General features: G+C 46.4%; 1 protein-coding gene across 1 annotated transcript in view; it reads right to left on the bottom strand.

Moving 5' to 3' along the window:
• The window catches only part of LOC139229261 (drebrin-like), a 218,952-nt gene that overhangs the window by 101,391 nt on the left and 102,833 nt on the right, over window positions 1-14,728 (bottom strand). Inside the window, exons 12-13 of the mRNA XM_070860923.1 lie at window positions 5,300-5,419; window positions 3,044-3,163 (exon numbers count right to left, since the gene is read on the bottom strand). Of these exons, the coding sequence (XP_070717024.1) occupies window positions 3,044-3,163; window positions 5,300-5,419 (240 nt within the window). The remainder of the gene's footprint in view (window positions 1-3,043; window positions 3,164-5,299; window positions 5,420-14,728) is intronic.

Genomic DNA, 14,728 nt, shown 5'->3' with positions numbered 1-14,728 from the left:
CACATACACACACACACAGATATATATCACACACATACACACACACAGATATATATCACACACATACACACACACACACAGATATATATCACACACATACACACACACACACACAGATATATATCACACACATACACACACACACACACAGATATATATCACACACATACACACACACACATATATATCACACACATACACACACACACACACACACAGATATATATCACACACATACACACACACACACAGATATATATCACACACACACACACACACACACACACACACAGATATATATCACACACACATACACACACACACAGATATATATCACACACATACACACACACACACACACACACACACACACACAGATATATATCACACACATACACACACACACACAGATATATATCACACACATACACACACACACAGATATATATCACACACACATACACACACACACAGATATATATCACACACATACACACACACAGAGATATATATCACACACATACACACACACACACAGATATATATCACACACATACACACACACACACAGATATATATCACACACATACACACACACACACAGATATATATCACACACACACACACACACACACACACACAGATATATATCACACACATACACACACACACACAGATATATATCACACACATACACACACACACACACACACAGATATATATCACACACACATACACACACACACAGATATATATCACACACATACACACACACACACACACACATACACACACACACAGATATATATCACACACACACACACAGATATATATCACACATACTCACACACACACACACACAGATATATATATCACACATACACACACACACACACACACACAGATATATATATCACACACATACACACACACACACAGATATATATATCACACATACACACACACACAGATATATATCACACACACACACATACACACACACACATACACACACACACTGATATATATCACACACACACACACACAAAGATATATATCACACATACACACACACACACAGATATATATATCACACACATACACACACAGATATATATATCACACACACACACAGATATATATCACACACACACACACACACACACACACACACAGGTATATATCACACACACACAGATATATATCACACACACACACACACAGATATATATCACACACACACACAGATATATATATCACACACACACACACACGTAGATATACACACACGCACAAATATACGCACACGCACAAATATACACACACGCACAAATATACACACACACAAACAGATATACACACACACAAACAGATATACACACACACACAGATATACAGACAGACACATAAATATACAGACAGACACACAGATATACAGACACAGACACACACACAGACACATAGATATACACACACACATTCATTCATTCATTCATTCATTCATAGGCAGTCCCGTGAAGCGAGGATGACTTGCTTCCACGCCAAAAAAGGATGAGTTCTCAGGTGTTTCAATGAAGGACCTAATATGCCAGATCCTGAACTACATCCTGAAGGGTGGAAGATGCCTGTGGGTGGATTGTTTAACGTGGGGTGACCGTTACACACCAGCCACCACACGGGGCTTGACAGAGCGAGGTCTTGGTCCAGGGGCAAGGGTTAACCCGGACGACTGGAGACCAGCTTTGTTGCACGGACCCAGTGCTCACACATATCGCACAGTGTGGGCTGGGCCCCTGGGCCCTCGCCTCTCCTGGGCCCCGATCACGTCCCTCTGCAGTCTCTCGCCGCTCCTGCTGTACCTGCCCACGCTCCAATCACCGACCTGGACCTTGGTGATGTCCCTCTTCACTGCCGTCGCTCTCCTGCACCAGCTCGCGCTGTACCTTCCCGTGGTACGTCACTATGCTGCCCATGGCCGCCACCCACCGCTCCGGTTATGGCCCCGACCTGCCGCTCATTGTCTCTCAAAGGTCGGGGCCGCCATATAGATACACACACACACACACACACATAGATATACAGACACAGACACACATTAATATACACACACACACACACATTAATATACACACACACACACACATTAATATACACACACACACACACACACACATAGATATACAGACACAGACACACATTAATATACACACACACACACACATTAATATACACACACACACACACATTAATATACACACACACACACACATTAATATACACACACACACACATAGATATACAGACACAGACACACATTAATATACACACACACACACACACATTAATACACACACACACACACACACACATTAATATACACACACACACACACATTAATATACACACACACACACATAGATATACAGACACAGACACACATTAATATACACACACACACACACATTAATATACACACACACACACACATTAATATACAGACACAGACACACATTAATATACACACACACACACACATTAATATACACACACACACACACATTAATATACACACACACACACATAGATATACAGACACAGACACACATTAATATACACACACACACACACACATTAATACACACACACACACACACACACATTAATATACACACACACACACACATTAATATACACACACACACACATAGATATACAGACACAGACACACATTAATATACACACACACACACACATTAATATACACACACACACACACATTAATATACACACACACACATAGATATACAAACACAGACACACATTAATATACAAACACAGACACACATTAATATACACACACACACACACATTAATATACACACACACACACACATTAATATACACACACACACACACACGCGCACGCACAGATATACACACACTCAGATACACATACACTCAGATAGATATACACAGATACACACACACACACACACACATACACAAACCAGGACCAGAACGCGGACCCCAGTGTAGGTTGTACCTGTGAGGATTTCTCCCTTCATTCTTTGCCCCTCAGTCTCGTGAGGTCCCTCAGTAACTGCAGGGTCCCCAGTCGGGGTGGAGTCACCTTTATTCGGCTCGGACACATCCTCTCCTGAAACTAGAGTCAGATTGTAAAAGGGAATGGTTAGCTTCCGTCAGTGGATACAGTCCCGTGATTGTAACTCTTGCTGTGCACTTTGAACTGAGCAGGGCACACAATGGGTCACCCTGTGTGACCCTGCAGTGAGACGGGGCCTGATTGGTCACCGTGTATTCCCCTCAACTGGGAGGGCTTTAATTGGGGCCTAGTCACCTTTTTATAATGAATTCTTACGAAGTGTCGATTTATCGCCTTGTGGTTTGGTGTCCTTTACCCGGGACAGTCAGTCACCACGGGCTCTCGCTCACGGGCAGAATTATTATTGGACTGTTCTATTTACCAAATTTTAATTTTATTTCGGTCTGGTGAAGCCCATCAGGACATTCTCTTTGAATGGCGGAGAAATACAAGTTTTTATATCAGATTAGCGACGAACGTGGAAAGGAACAGTCCGTTATAAACATAAACGGTCAAAGGAAAGGTGGGCTTAATTCGGGACTGAGAAGGAGCCCTATTGTGGAGGCACAGCACAAGCCACTTACCTCTCGTTAAATCCTCTCATTGAAGTGATTTCAACCTTAATCACAAGGCTGCTCCTCCCCATCTGCCAGTTCCCCTGTCCGTTCTGTCGATCTTATAACCGGGTATCTTCAGTTCCCAGTGCTGACTGTCTATCTGCCCTGTCTCAGTAATGGCTACCATGTCATAAGAACATAAGAAATAGGAGCAGGAGTCGGCTATTCGGCCCCTCGAACCTGCTCCCCCATTCAATAAGATCATGGAGGGCAGAGAAACCCAAGGCAAAAAGCAAAACAGGCCACATTACAGCAAAATTCTAAAGGGACAAAATGTGTTAAAAAGACAAGCCTGAAGGCTCCGTGCCTCAATGCGAGGAGTATTCGGAATAAGGTGGATGAATTAACTGCGCAGATAGCAGTTAACGGATATGATGTAATTGGCATCACGGAGACATGGCTCCAGGGTGACCAAGGTTGGGAACTCAACATCCAGGGGTATTCAACATTTAGGAAGGATAGACAGAAAGGAAAAGGAGGTGGGGTGGCGTTGCTGGTTAAAGAGGAAATTAATGCAATAGTAAGGAAGGACATTAGCCTGGATGATGTGGAATCGGTATGGGTGGAGCTGCGGAATACCAAAGGGCAGAAAACGCTAGTGGGAGTTGTGTACAGACCACCAAACAGTAGTAGTGAGGTTGGGGACAGCATCAAACAAGGAATAAGGGATGTGTGCAATAAAGGCACAGCAGTTATCATGGGCGACTTTAATCTACATATTGATTGGGCTAACCAAACTGGTAGCAATACGGTGGAGGAGGATTTCCTGGAGTGTATTAGGGATGGTTTTCTAGACCAATATGTTGAGGAACCAACTAGAGGGCTGGCCATCCTAGACTGGGTGATGTAATGAGAAGGGACTAATTAGCAATCTTGTTGTGCGAGGCCCCTTGGGGAAGAGTGACCATAATATGGTAGAATTCTTTATTAAGAAGGAGAGTGACACAGTTAATTCAGAAACTAAGGTTAACCCGGACGACTGGAGACCAGCTTTGTTGCACGGACCCAGTACTCACACATATCGCAGTGTGGGCTGGGCCCCTGGGCCCTCGCCTCTCCTGGGCCCCGATCACGTCCCTCTGCAGTCTCTCGCCGCTCCTGCTGTACCTGCCCACGCTCCAATCACCGACCTGGACCTTGGTGATGTCCCTCTTCACTGCCGTCGCTCTCCTGCACCAGCTCGCGCTGTACCTTCCCGTGGTACGTCACTATGCTGCCCATGGCCGCCACCCACCGCTCCGGTTATGGCCCCGACCTGCCGCTCATTGTCTCTCAAAGGTCGGGGCCGCCATATAGATACACACACACACACACACACACACATAGATATACAGACACAGACACACATTAATATACACACACACACACACACACACACATAGATATACAGACACAGACACACATTAATATACACACACACACACACATTAATATACACACACACACACACACACGCGCACACACAGATATACACACACTCAGATACACATACACTCAGATAGATATACACAGATACACACACACACACACACACATACACAAACCAGGACCAGAACGCGGACCCCAGTGTAGGTTGTACCTGTGAGGATTTCTCCCTCCACTCTTTGCCCCTCAGTCTCGTGAGGTCCCTCAGTAACTGCAGGGTCCCCAGTCGGGGTGGAGTCACCTTTATTCGGCTCGGACACATCCTCTCCTGAAACTAGAGTCAGATTGTAAAAGGGAATGGTTAGCTTCCGTCAGTGGATACAGTCCCGTGATTGTAACTCTTGCTGTGCACTTTGAACTGAGCAGGGCACACAATGGGTCACCCTGTGTGACCCCGCAGTGAGACGGGCCCTGATTGGTCACCGTGTATTCCCCTCAACTGGGAGGGCTTTAATTGGGGCCTAGTTGCCTTTTTATAATGAATTCTTACGAAGTGTCGATTTATCGCCTTGTGGTTTGGTGTCCTTTACCCGGGACAGTCAGTCACCACGGGCTCTCGCTCACGGGCAGAATTATTATTGGACTGTTCTATTACCAAATTTTAATTTTATTTCGGTCTGGTGAAGCCCATCAGGACATTCTCTTTGAATGGCGGAGAAATACAAGTTTTTATATCAGATTAGCGACGAACGTGGAAAGGAACAGTCCATTATAAACATAAACGGTCAAAGGAAAGGTGGGCTTAATTCGGGACTGAGAAGGAGCCCTATTGTGGAGGCACAGCACAAGCCACTTACCTCTCGTTAAATCCTCTCATTGAAGTGATTTCAACCTTAATCACAAGGCTGCTCCTCCCCATCTGCCAGTTCCCCTGTCCGTTCTGTCGATCTTATAACCGGGTATCTTCAGTTCTCAGTGCTGACTGTCTATCTGCCCTGTCTCAGTAATGGCTACCATGTCATAAGAACATAAGAAATAGGAGCAGGAGTCGGCTATTCGGCCCCTCGAACCTGCTCCCCCATTCAATAAGATCATGGAGGGCAGAGAAACCCAAGGCAAAAAGCAAAACAGGCCACATTACAGCAAAATTCTAAAGGGACAAAATGTGTTGAAAAGACAAGCCTGAAGGGTCTGTTCCTCAATGCGAGGAGTATTCGGAATAAGGTGGATGAATTAACTGCGCAGATAGCAGTTAACGGATATGATGTAATTGGTATCACGGAGACATGGCTCCAGGGTGACCAAGGCTGGGAACTCAACATCCAGGGGTATTCAACATTTAGGAAGGATAGACAGAAAGGAAAAGGAGGTGGGGTGGCGTTGCTGGTTAAAGAGGAAATTAATGCAATAGTGAGGAAGGACATTAGCCTGGATGATGTGGAATCGGTATGGGTGGAGCTGCGGAATATCAAAGGGCAGAAAACGCTAGTGGGAGTTGTGTACAGAACACCAAACAGTAGTAGTGAGGTTGGGGACAGCATCAAACAAGGAATGAGGGATGTGTGCAATAAAGGTACAGCAGTTATCATGGGTGACTTCAATCTACATATTGATTGGGCTAACCAAACTGGTAGCAATACGGTGGAGGAGGATTTCCTGGAATGTATTAGGGATGGTTTTCTAGACCAATATGTCGAGGAACCAACTAGAGGGCTGGCCATCCTAGACTGGGTGATGTATGAGAAGGGACTAATTAGCAATCTTGTTGTGCGAGGCCCCTTGGGGAAGAGTCACCATAATATGGTAGAATTCTTTATTAAGGTGGAGAGTGACACAGTTAATTCAGAGACTAGGGTCCTGAACTTCAGGAAAGGTAACTTTGACGGTATGAGACGTGAATTGGCTAGAATAGACTGGCGAATGATATTTAAAGGGTTGACGGTGGATAGGCAATGGCAAATATTTAAAGATCACATGGATGAACTTCAGCAATTGTACATTCCTGTCTGGGATAAAAATAAAACGGGGAAGGTGTCTCAACTGTGGCTAACAAGGGAAATTAAGGATAGTGTTAAATCCAAGGAAGAGGCATACAAATTGGGCAGAAAAAGCAGCAAACCTGAGGACTGGGAGAAATTTAGAATTCAGCAGAGGAGGACAAAGGGTTTAATTAGGAAGGGGAAAATAGAGTATGAGAGGAAGCTTGCTGGGAACATAAAAACTGACTGCAAAAGCTTCTATAGATATGTGAGGAGAAAAAGATTAGTGAAGACAAACGTAGGTCCCTTGCAGTCAGATTCAGGTGAATTTATAATGGGGAACAAAGAAATGGCAGACTAATTGAACAAATACTTTGGTTCTGTCTTCACGAAGAAAGACACAAATAACCTTCGGGAAATACTAGGGGACCGAGGGTCTAGTGAGAAGGAGGAACTGAAGGAAATCCTTATTAGGCGGGAAATTGTTTTAGGGAAATTAATGGGATTGAAGGCCGATAAATCCCCAGAGCCTGATAGTCTGCATCCCAGAGTACTTAAGGAAGTGGCCCTAGAAATAGTGGATGCATTGGTGATCATTTTCCAACAGTCTATCGACTTTGGATCAGTTCCTATGGACTGGAGGGTAGCTAATGTAACACCATTTTTTAAGAAAGGAGGGAGCGAGAAAATGGGTAATTATGGACCGGTTAGCCTGACATCAGTAGTGGGGAAAATGTTGGAATCTATTATTAAGGATGAAATAGCAGCGCATTTGGAAAGCAGTGACTGGATCGGTCCAAGTCAGCATGGATTTATGAAAGGGAAATCATGCTTGACAAATCTTCTAGAATTTTTTGAGGGTGTAACAGTAGAGTGGACAAGGGAGAACCAGTGGATGTGATGTATTTGGATTTTCAAAAGGCTTTTGACAAGGTCCCACACAAGAGATTGGTGTGAAAAATTAAGGCACATGGTATTGGGAGTAATGTACTGACATGAATAGAGAACTGGTTGGCAGACAGGAAGCAGAGAGTCGGGATTAATGGGTCCTTTTCAGAATGGCAGGCAGTGACTAGTGGGGTTCCGCAGGGCTCAGTGCTGGGACCCCAACTATTTACAATATACATCAATGATTTGGATGAAGGAATTGAGTGTAATATCTCCAAGTTTGCAGATGACACTAAACTGGGTGGCAGTGTGAGCTGTGAGAAGGATGCTAAGAGGCTACAGGGTGACTTGGACAGGTTAGGTGAGTGGGCAAATGCATGGCAGATGCAGTATAATGTGGATAAATGTTAGGTTATTGGTGGCTTAAACATGAAGGCAGAATATTATCTGAATGGCGGCAGATTAGGAAAAGGGGAGGTACAATGAGACCTGGGTGTCATGGTACATCAGTCATTGAAAGTTGGCATGCAGGTACAGCAGGCGGTGAAGACGGCAAATGGTATGTTGGCCTTCATAGCTAGGGGATTTGAGTATAGGAGCAGGGAGGTCTTACTGCAGTTGTACAGGGTCTTAGTGAGGCCTCACCTGGAATATTGTGTTCAGTTTTGGTCTAATCTGAGGAAGGACGTTCTTGCTATTGAGGGAGTGCAGCGAAGGTTCACCAGACTGATTCCAGGGATGGCTGGACTGACATATGAGGAGAGACTGGATCGACTGGACCTGTATTCACTGGAGTTTAGAAGGATGAGAGGGTATCTCATAGAAACATATAAAATTCTGACGGACTGGACAGGTTAGATGCAGGAATAATGTTCCCGATGTTGGGGAAGTCCAGAACCAGGGAACATAGTCTAAGGATAAGGGGTAAGCCATTTAGGACCGAGATGAGGAGAAACTCCTTCACTCAGAGTTGTTAACCTGTGGAATTCCCTGCCGCAGAGAGTTGTTGATGCCAGTTCATTGGATATATTCAAGAGGGAGTTAGATATGGCCCTTACGGCTAAAGGGATCAAGGAGTATGGAGAGAAAGCAGGAAAGGGGTACTGAGGTGAATGATCAGCCATGATCTTATTGAATGGTGGTGCAGGCTCGAAGGGCCGAATGGCCTACTCCTGCATCTATTTTCTATGTTTCTGTGGCTGATCTTCTACCTCAACTCCACTTCCCTGCACTATCTCCATATTCCTCGATTCCCTTAATATTGCAAAATCTATTGATCTCTGTCTTGAATATACTCAAGGAATGAGCCTCCACAGCTCTCTGGGGCAGAGAATTCCAAAGATTCACCACCCTCTGAGTGAAGAAGTTTCTCCTCATCTCATTCCTAAATGGCCGACCCCTTATCCTGAGACTGTGACCCCTGGTTCTAGACTCCCCAGCCCGGGGGAAACACCCTCCCTGCATCTACCCTGTCAAGCCCTGTAACAATGTTGTATGTTTCAATGAGATCACCTCTCATTCTTCTAAACTCTGGGGAATATCGGCCTAGTCTGCTCAATCTCTCCTCATAGGACAATCCCCCATCCCAGGAATCAGTCTGGTGAACCTTCGTTGCACTCCCTCAATGGCAAGTATATCCTTCCTTAGGTAAGGAGACCCAAACTGTACACAATACTCCAGGAGTGGTCTCACCAGGGCCCGATATAATTGTAGTAAGACGTCTTTACTCTTATACTCAAATCCTCCTGTAATAAAGGCCAACATACCATTTGCTTCATTCACTTGCTGTACCTGCAGGTTAACTTTCAGTGATTGGTGTACAAGGACACCCAGGTCCCTCTGAACACCAACATTTCCCAATCTCTCACCATTTAAAAAATACTCTGCTTTTGTATTTTTCTGACCAAAGTGGATAACTTCACATTTCTCCACATTATATTCCATTTGCCATGTTCTTGCCCACTCACTTAGCCTGTTTCATAGAATCATAGAAATGTACAGCATGGGAGGAGGCCATTCGGCCCATCGTGTCTGTGCCGGCCGACCAAGAGCTACCCGGCCTAATCCCACTTTCCAGCTCTAGGTCCATAGCCCTGTAGGTTACAGCACTTCAAGTGTACATCCAGGTACTGTTTAAATGTGGTGAGGGTTTCTGCCTCTACCACCCTTTCAGGCCGTGAGTTCCAGACCCCCACCACCCTCTGGGTGAAGACATTTCCCCTCAAATCCCCTCTAAACCTCCCCCCAATTACTTTAAATTATGTCCCCTGGTTGTTGAGCCCGCTGCTAAGGAAATAAGGCCCTTTCTATCCACTATATCTAGGCCTCTCAAAATGTTATACACCTCAATGCCCTCAGCCTCCTCTGTTCTAAGGAAAACAAACCCAGCCTATCCAATCTGTCCTCATAGCCAAGTTCATGGCACCGTGGCTGGCTCTGCTGCACAGGAGGGCAGGAAAAAGAGTGGGAGAGCGATAGTGACAGGGGATTCAATGGTGAGGGGAATAGATAGGCGTTTCTGCGGCCGCTAACAGAGACTCCAGGATGATATGTTGCCTCCCTGGTGCAAGGGTCAAGGATGTCTCGGAGCGGGTGGAGAACAGCCAGTTGTCGTGGTGCACATTGGTACCAACGACATAGGTAAAAAAAGGGATAAGGTCCTACGAAACGAATTTAAGGAGCTAGGAGCTAAATTAAAAAGTAGGACCTCAAAAGTAGTAATCTCGGGATTGCTACCAGTGCCACATGCTAGTCAGAGTAGGAATCGCAGGATAGCGCAGATGAATACGTGGCTTGAGCAGTGCTGCAACAGGGAGGGATTCAAATTCTTGGGGCATTGGAACGGGTTCTGGGGGAGGTGGGACCAGTACAAACCGGACGGTCTGCACCTGGGCAGGACCGGAACCAATGTCCTAGGGGGAGTGTTTGCTAGTGCTGTTGGGGAGCAGTTAAACTAATATTGCAGGGGGATGGGAACCAATGCAGGGAGACAGAGGGAAACAAAAAGGAGGCAAAAGCAAAAGACAGAAAGGAGATGAGGAAAAGTGGAGGGCAGAGAAACCCAAGGCAAAGAACAAAAAGGGCCACTGTACAGCAAAATTCTAAAAGGACAAAGGGTGTTAAAAAAACAAGCCTGAAGGCTTTGTGTCTTAATGCAAGGAGTATCCGCAATAAGGTGGATGAATGAACTGTGCAAATAGATGTTAACAAATATGATGTGATTGGGATTACGGAGACGTGGCTCCAGGATGATCAGGGCTGGGAACTCAACATCCAGGGGTATTCAACATTCAGGAAAGATAGAATAAAAGGAAAAGGAGGTGGGGTAGCATTGCTGGTTAAGGAGCAAATTAAGGCAATAGTTCGGAAGGACATTAGCTTGGATGATGTGGAATCTTTCTGGGTAGAGCTGCAGAATACCAAAGGGCAAAAAACGTTAGTGGGAGTTGTGTACAGACCTCCAAACAGTAGTAGTGATGTTGGGGAGGGCATCAAACATGAAATTAGGAGTGCATGCAATAAAGGTGCAGCAGTTATAATGGGTGACTTTAATATGCACATAGATTGGGTTAACCAAACTGGAAGCAATACGGTAGAGGAGGATTTCCTGGAGTGCATAAGGGATGGTCTTTTAGACCAATATGTTGAGGAACCAACGAGGGGGGAGGCCATCTTAGACTGGGTGTTGTGTAATGAGAGAGGATTAATTAGCAATCTCGTTGTGCGAGGCCCCTTGGGGAAGAGTACTCCAGCTGTGGCCTAACCAGTGTTTTATACAGTTCAGGCATAACACCCTCCCCCCTCCTCCGCTCTTGTATTCTATGCCTCGACAATTAAAGGAAAGTATTCCATTTGCCTCCTTAACCACCTTATCTACCTGGCCTGCTACCTTCAGGGATCTGTGGACCTGCACTCCCAAGGTCCCTCTGTTCCTCTACACTTCTCAGTGTCCTCCATTTAATGTGTATTCCCTTTCCTTGTTGGCCCTCCCCAAATGCATTACCTCACACTTCTCCAGATTGAATTCCATTTGCCACTGTTCTGCCCACCTGACCAGTACATTGATATCTTCCTGCAGTCCACAGCTTTCTTCTTCATTATCAATCACACAGCCTATTTTAGTGTCATCTGCAAACTTCTTAATCATACCCCAACATTTAAGTCCAAGTCATTGATATATACCACAAAAAGCAAGGGACCCAGCACTGAGCCCTGTGGAACCCCACTGGAAACATCCTTCCAGTCACAAGAACACCCATCAACCATTACCCTTTGCTTCCTGCCTCTGAGCAAATTTTGGATCCAACTTGCCACTTTGCCCTGGATCCCATTCCACCTGCCTCTCTTCATTCACTTCGCAGCAATTTGCCCACATATTTGCTCTTCTATCTCCCTCTGACTGTTTGGGGGTCTATAGTACACTCCCAGTAGTGTGATCACCCCTTTTGTGTTCTTTAATTCAACCCATATGGCCTTGTTTGATGACCCCTCTAACGTATCATCCCTTCTCACAGCTGTAATAGTTTCTTTAATCAATACTGTGACCCCTCCCTCCTTTTTTATCCCCCTCTCTATCCCATCTGAAAACCCTGTAACCAGGAATGTTGAGCTGCCATACCTGCCCCTCTTTCAGTCATGTCTCAGTAATGGCTATAATATCATACTCCCAAGTGTCTACCTGTGCTCTCAGCTCATTTGCCTTATTCCCTATACTCCTTGCATTGAAGCATATACCATTCAGTGGAGCCAAACTCCCCCCTTGTCTATTTTCCAGCCCTTGATTCCTGTCTTCCAAATTCACTTTCTAATTTTCTGCTGCCCAATTCCAGCTTTGCTTCTCTCCTGACTGAATCTATTCTCAGGTTCCCATCCCCTTGCCAAGCTCGTGTAAACCCCCCCCAACAGCACTAGCAAACCCCCCCGTGAGGATACTGGTCCCGGCTCTGTTGAGGTGCAACCTGTGCAGTTTGTACAGATCCCACCTCCCCCAGAAACAGTCCCAATGTCTCAGGAAACTAAAGCCCTCCCTCCTGCACCATCTCTCCAGCCACGTATTCATCCGCTCTATCCTTCTATTTCTGTACTCACTAGCTCGTGGCACCGGGAGTAATCCGGAGATTACTACCTTTGAGATCCTGCTTTTTAATCTCTCTCCTAGTTCCCTAAACTCTGCCTGCAGGACCTCATTCCTCTTCCTACCTCTGTCATTGGTCCCGATATGGACCACGACCTCTGGCGTTTCTCCCTCTCCCCCCAGAATGCCCTGCAGCCACTCAGTGACATCCTTGACCCTGGCACCAGGGAGGCAACATACCATCCTGGAGTCACATCTGCGGCCGCAGAAACTCCTGTCTGCTCCCCTGACTAGCGAGTCCCCGACCGCTATTGCCCTTCCATTCTTCCCCCTCCCCCCCTGTGCAGCTGAGCCACCCGTGGTGCCATGGACTTGACTTTGGCTGCACTCCCCAGAGCCACCATCGCCCTCACCGGTACTCAGAACAGAATACCGGTTAGAGCGAGATGGACTCAGGGGACTCCTGCACTACCTGCCTAGTCCTCCTCTTCTGTCCAGTGGTCACCCACTCCCTGTCTGCCTGCACACTCTTAAGCTGCGGGGTAACCGTGCTATCCAAGTCACTTTCAGCCTCACAGATGCACCTCAGTGACTCCAGCCGCCGCTCAAGCTCGAGTTAGTGCAGCCGGAGACACCTCCTGCACACATGGTCATCCCGGCTGCGCGAAGCACCCGGGACTTCCCACAGAGCACAGGATGTGCCCTGCTATCCCTCTCGTTATTAGATTCATTTACTAAAGTTTTTAGCATACCCCTCTGGCCTTAGTAAAGACTAAAAGACACCAGTCAAAAAAAACGTGATACTCCCCGGCCTCGAATCTGAATTTCCAAGAAAAAATGATGTGACCTTTACCAAACAATCACTTCCCTGCTTTCCTGTGAACCGTGATTCTTTCTACCTCTTCGCCTCCCAGCTACTGCAGCCTCCGGGGCTACCTACTCCCGCTCTCGGACTCACTCTCGCTGCTGTGGGCCGCTCCTTTCATCCTCCACCGCATCTTCCGCTCTCGGCCAATAAAGGCAAGTATTCCGTATGCCTACTTAACCACCTTATCCACCTGGCCTGCTACTTCAGGGATCTGTGGACCTGCTCTCCAAGGTCGCTTTGTTCCACTACACTTCTCAGTGTCCTCCCATTTAATTATATTCCCTTGTCTTGTTAGCCCTCCCCAAATGCATCACCTGACACTTCTCTGGATTGAATTCCATTTGCCGCTGTTCTGCCCACCTGACCAGTGCGGATTTCGTCCCCTGCGGAGCACAACAGACAGGACCTTTATGGCACCACAGTTGCAGGAAAAGTGCAGGGAGCAGCGCCAGCCCTTATACATGGCCTTCTTTGACTTTACAAAGGCCTTTGACACTGTCAACCGCGAGGGTCTATGGAGCGTCCTCCTCCGTTTCGGATGCCCCCAAAAGTTTGTCACCATCCTCCGCCTGCTCCACGACGACAAGCAGGCCGTGATCCTTACCAATGGATCCATCACAGACCCAATCCACGTCTGGACCGGGGTCAAACCGGGCTGCGTCATCGCCCCAAAACTCTTCTCAATCTTTCTTGCCGCCATGCTCCACCTCACAGTCAACAAGCTCCCCGCTGGAGTGGAACTAAACTACGGAACCAGTGGGAACCTGTTCAACCTTCGCCGCCTCCAGGCCAGGTCCACCCCAACCTCTGCCGTCGAGCTACAGTACGCGGACA

This window comes from Pristiophorus japonicus, chromosome 2 (genome assembly GCF_044704955.1).
Source record: "Pristiophorus japonicus isolate sPriJap1 chromosome 2, sPriJap1.hap1, whole genome shotgun sequence".
Taxonomy (NCBI): Eukaryota; Metazoa; Chordata; class Chondrichthyes; family Pristiophoridae; genus Pristiophorus; species Pristiophorus japonicus.
Note: the sequence above shows the minus strand (reverse complement) of the source record. Positions and strands in the feature narration are given on the sequence as shown.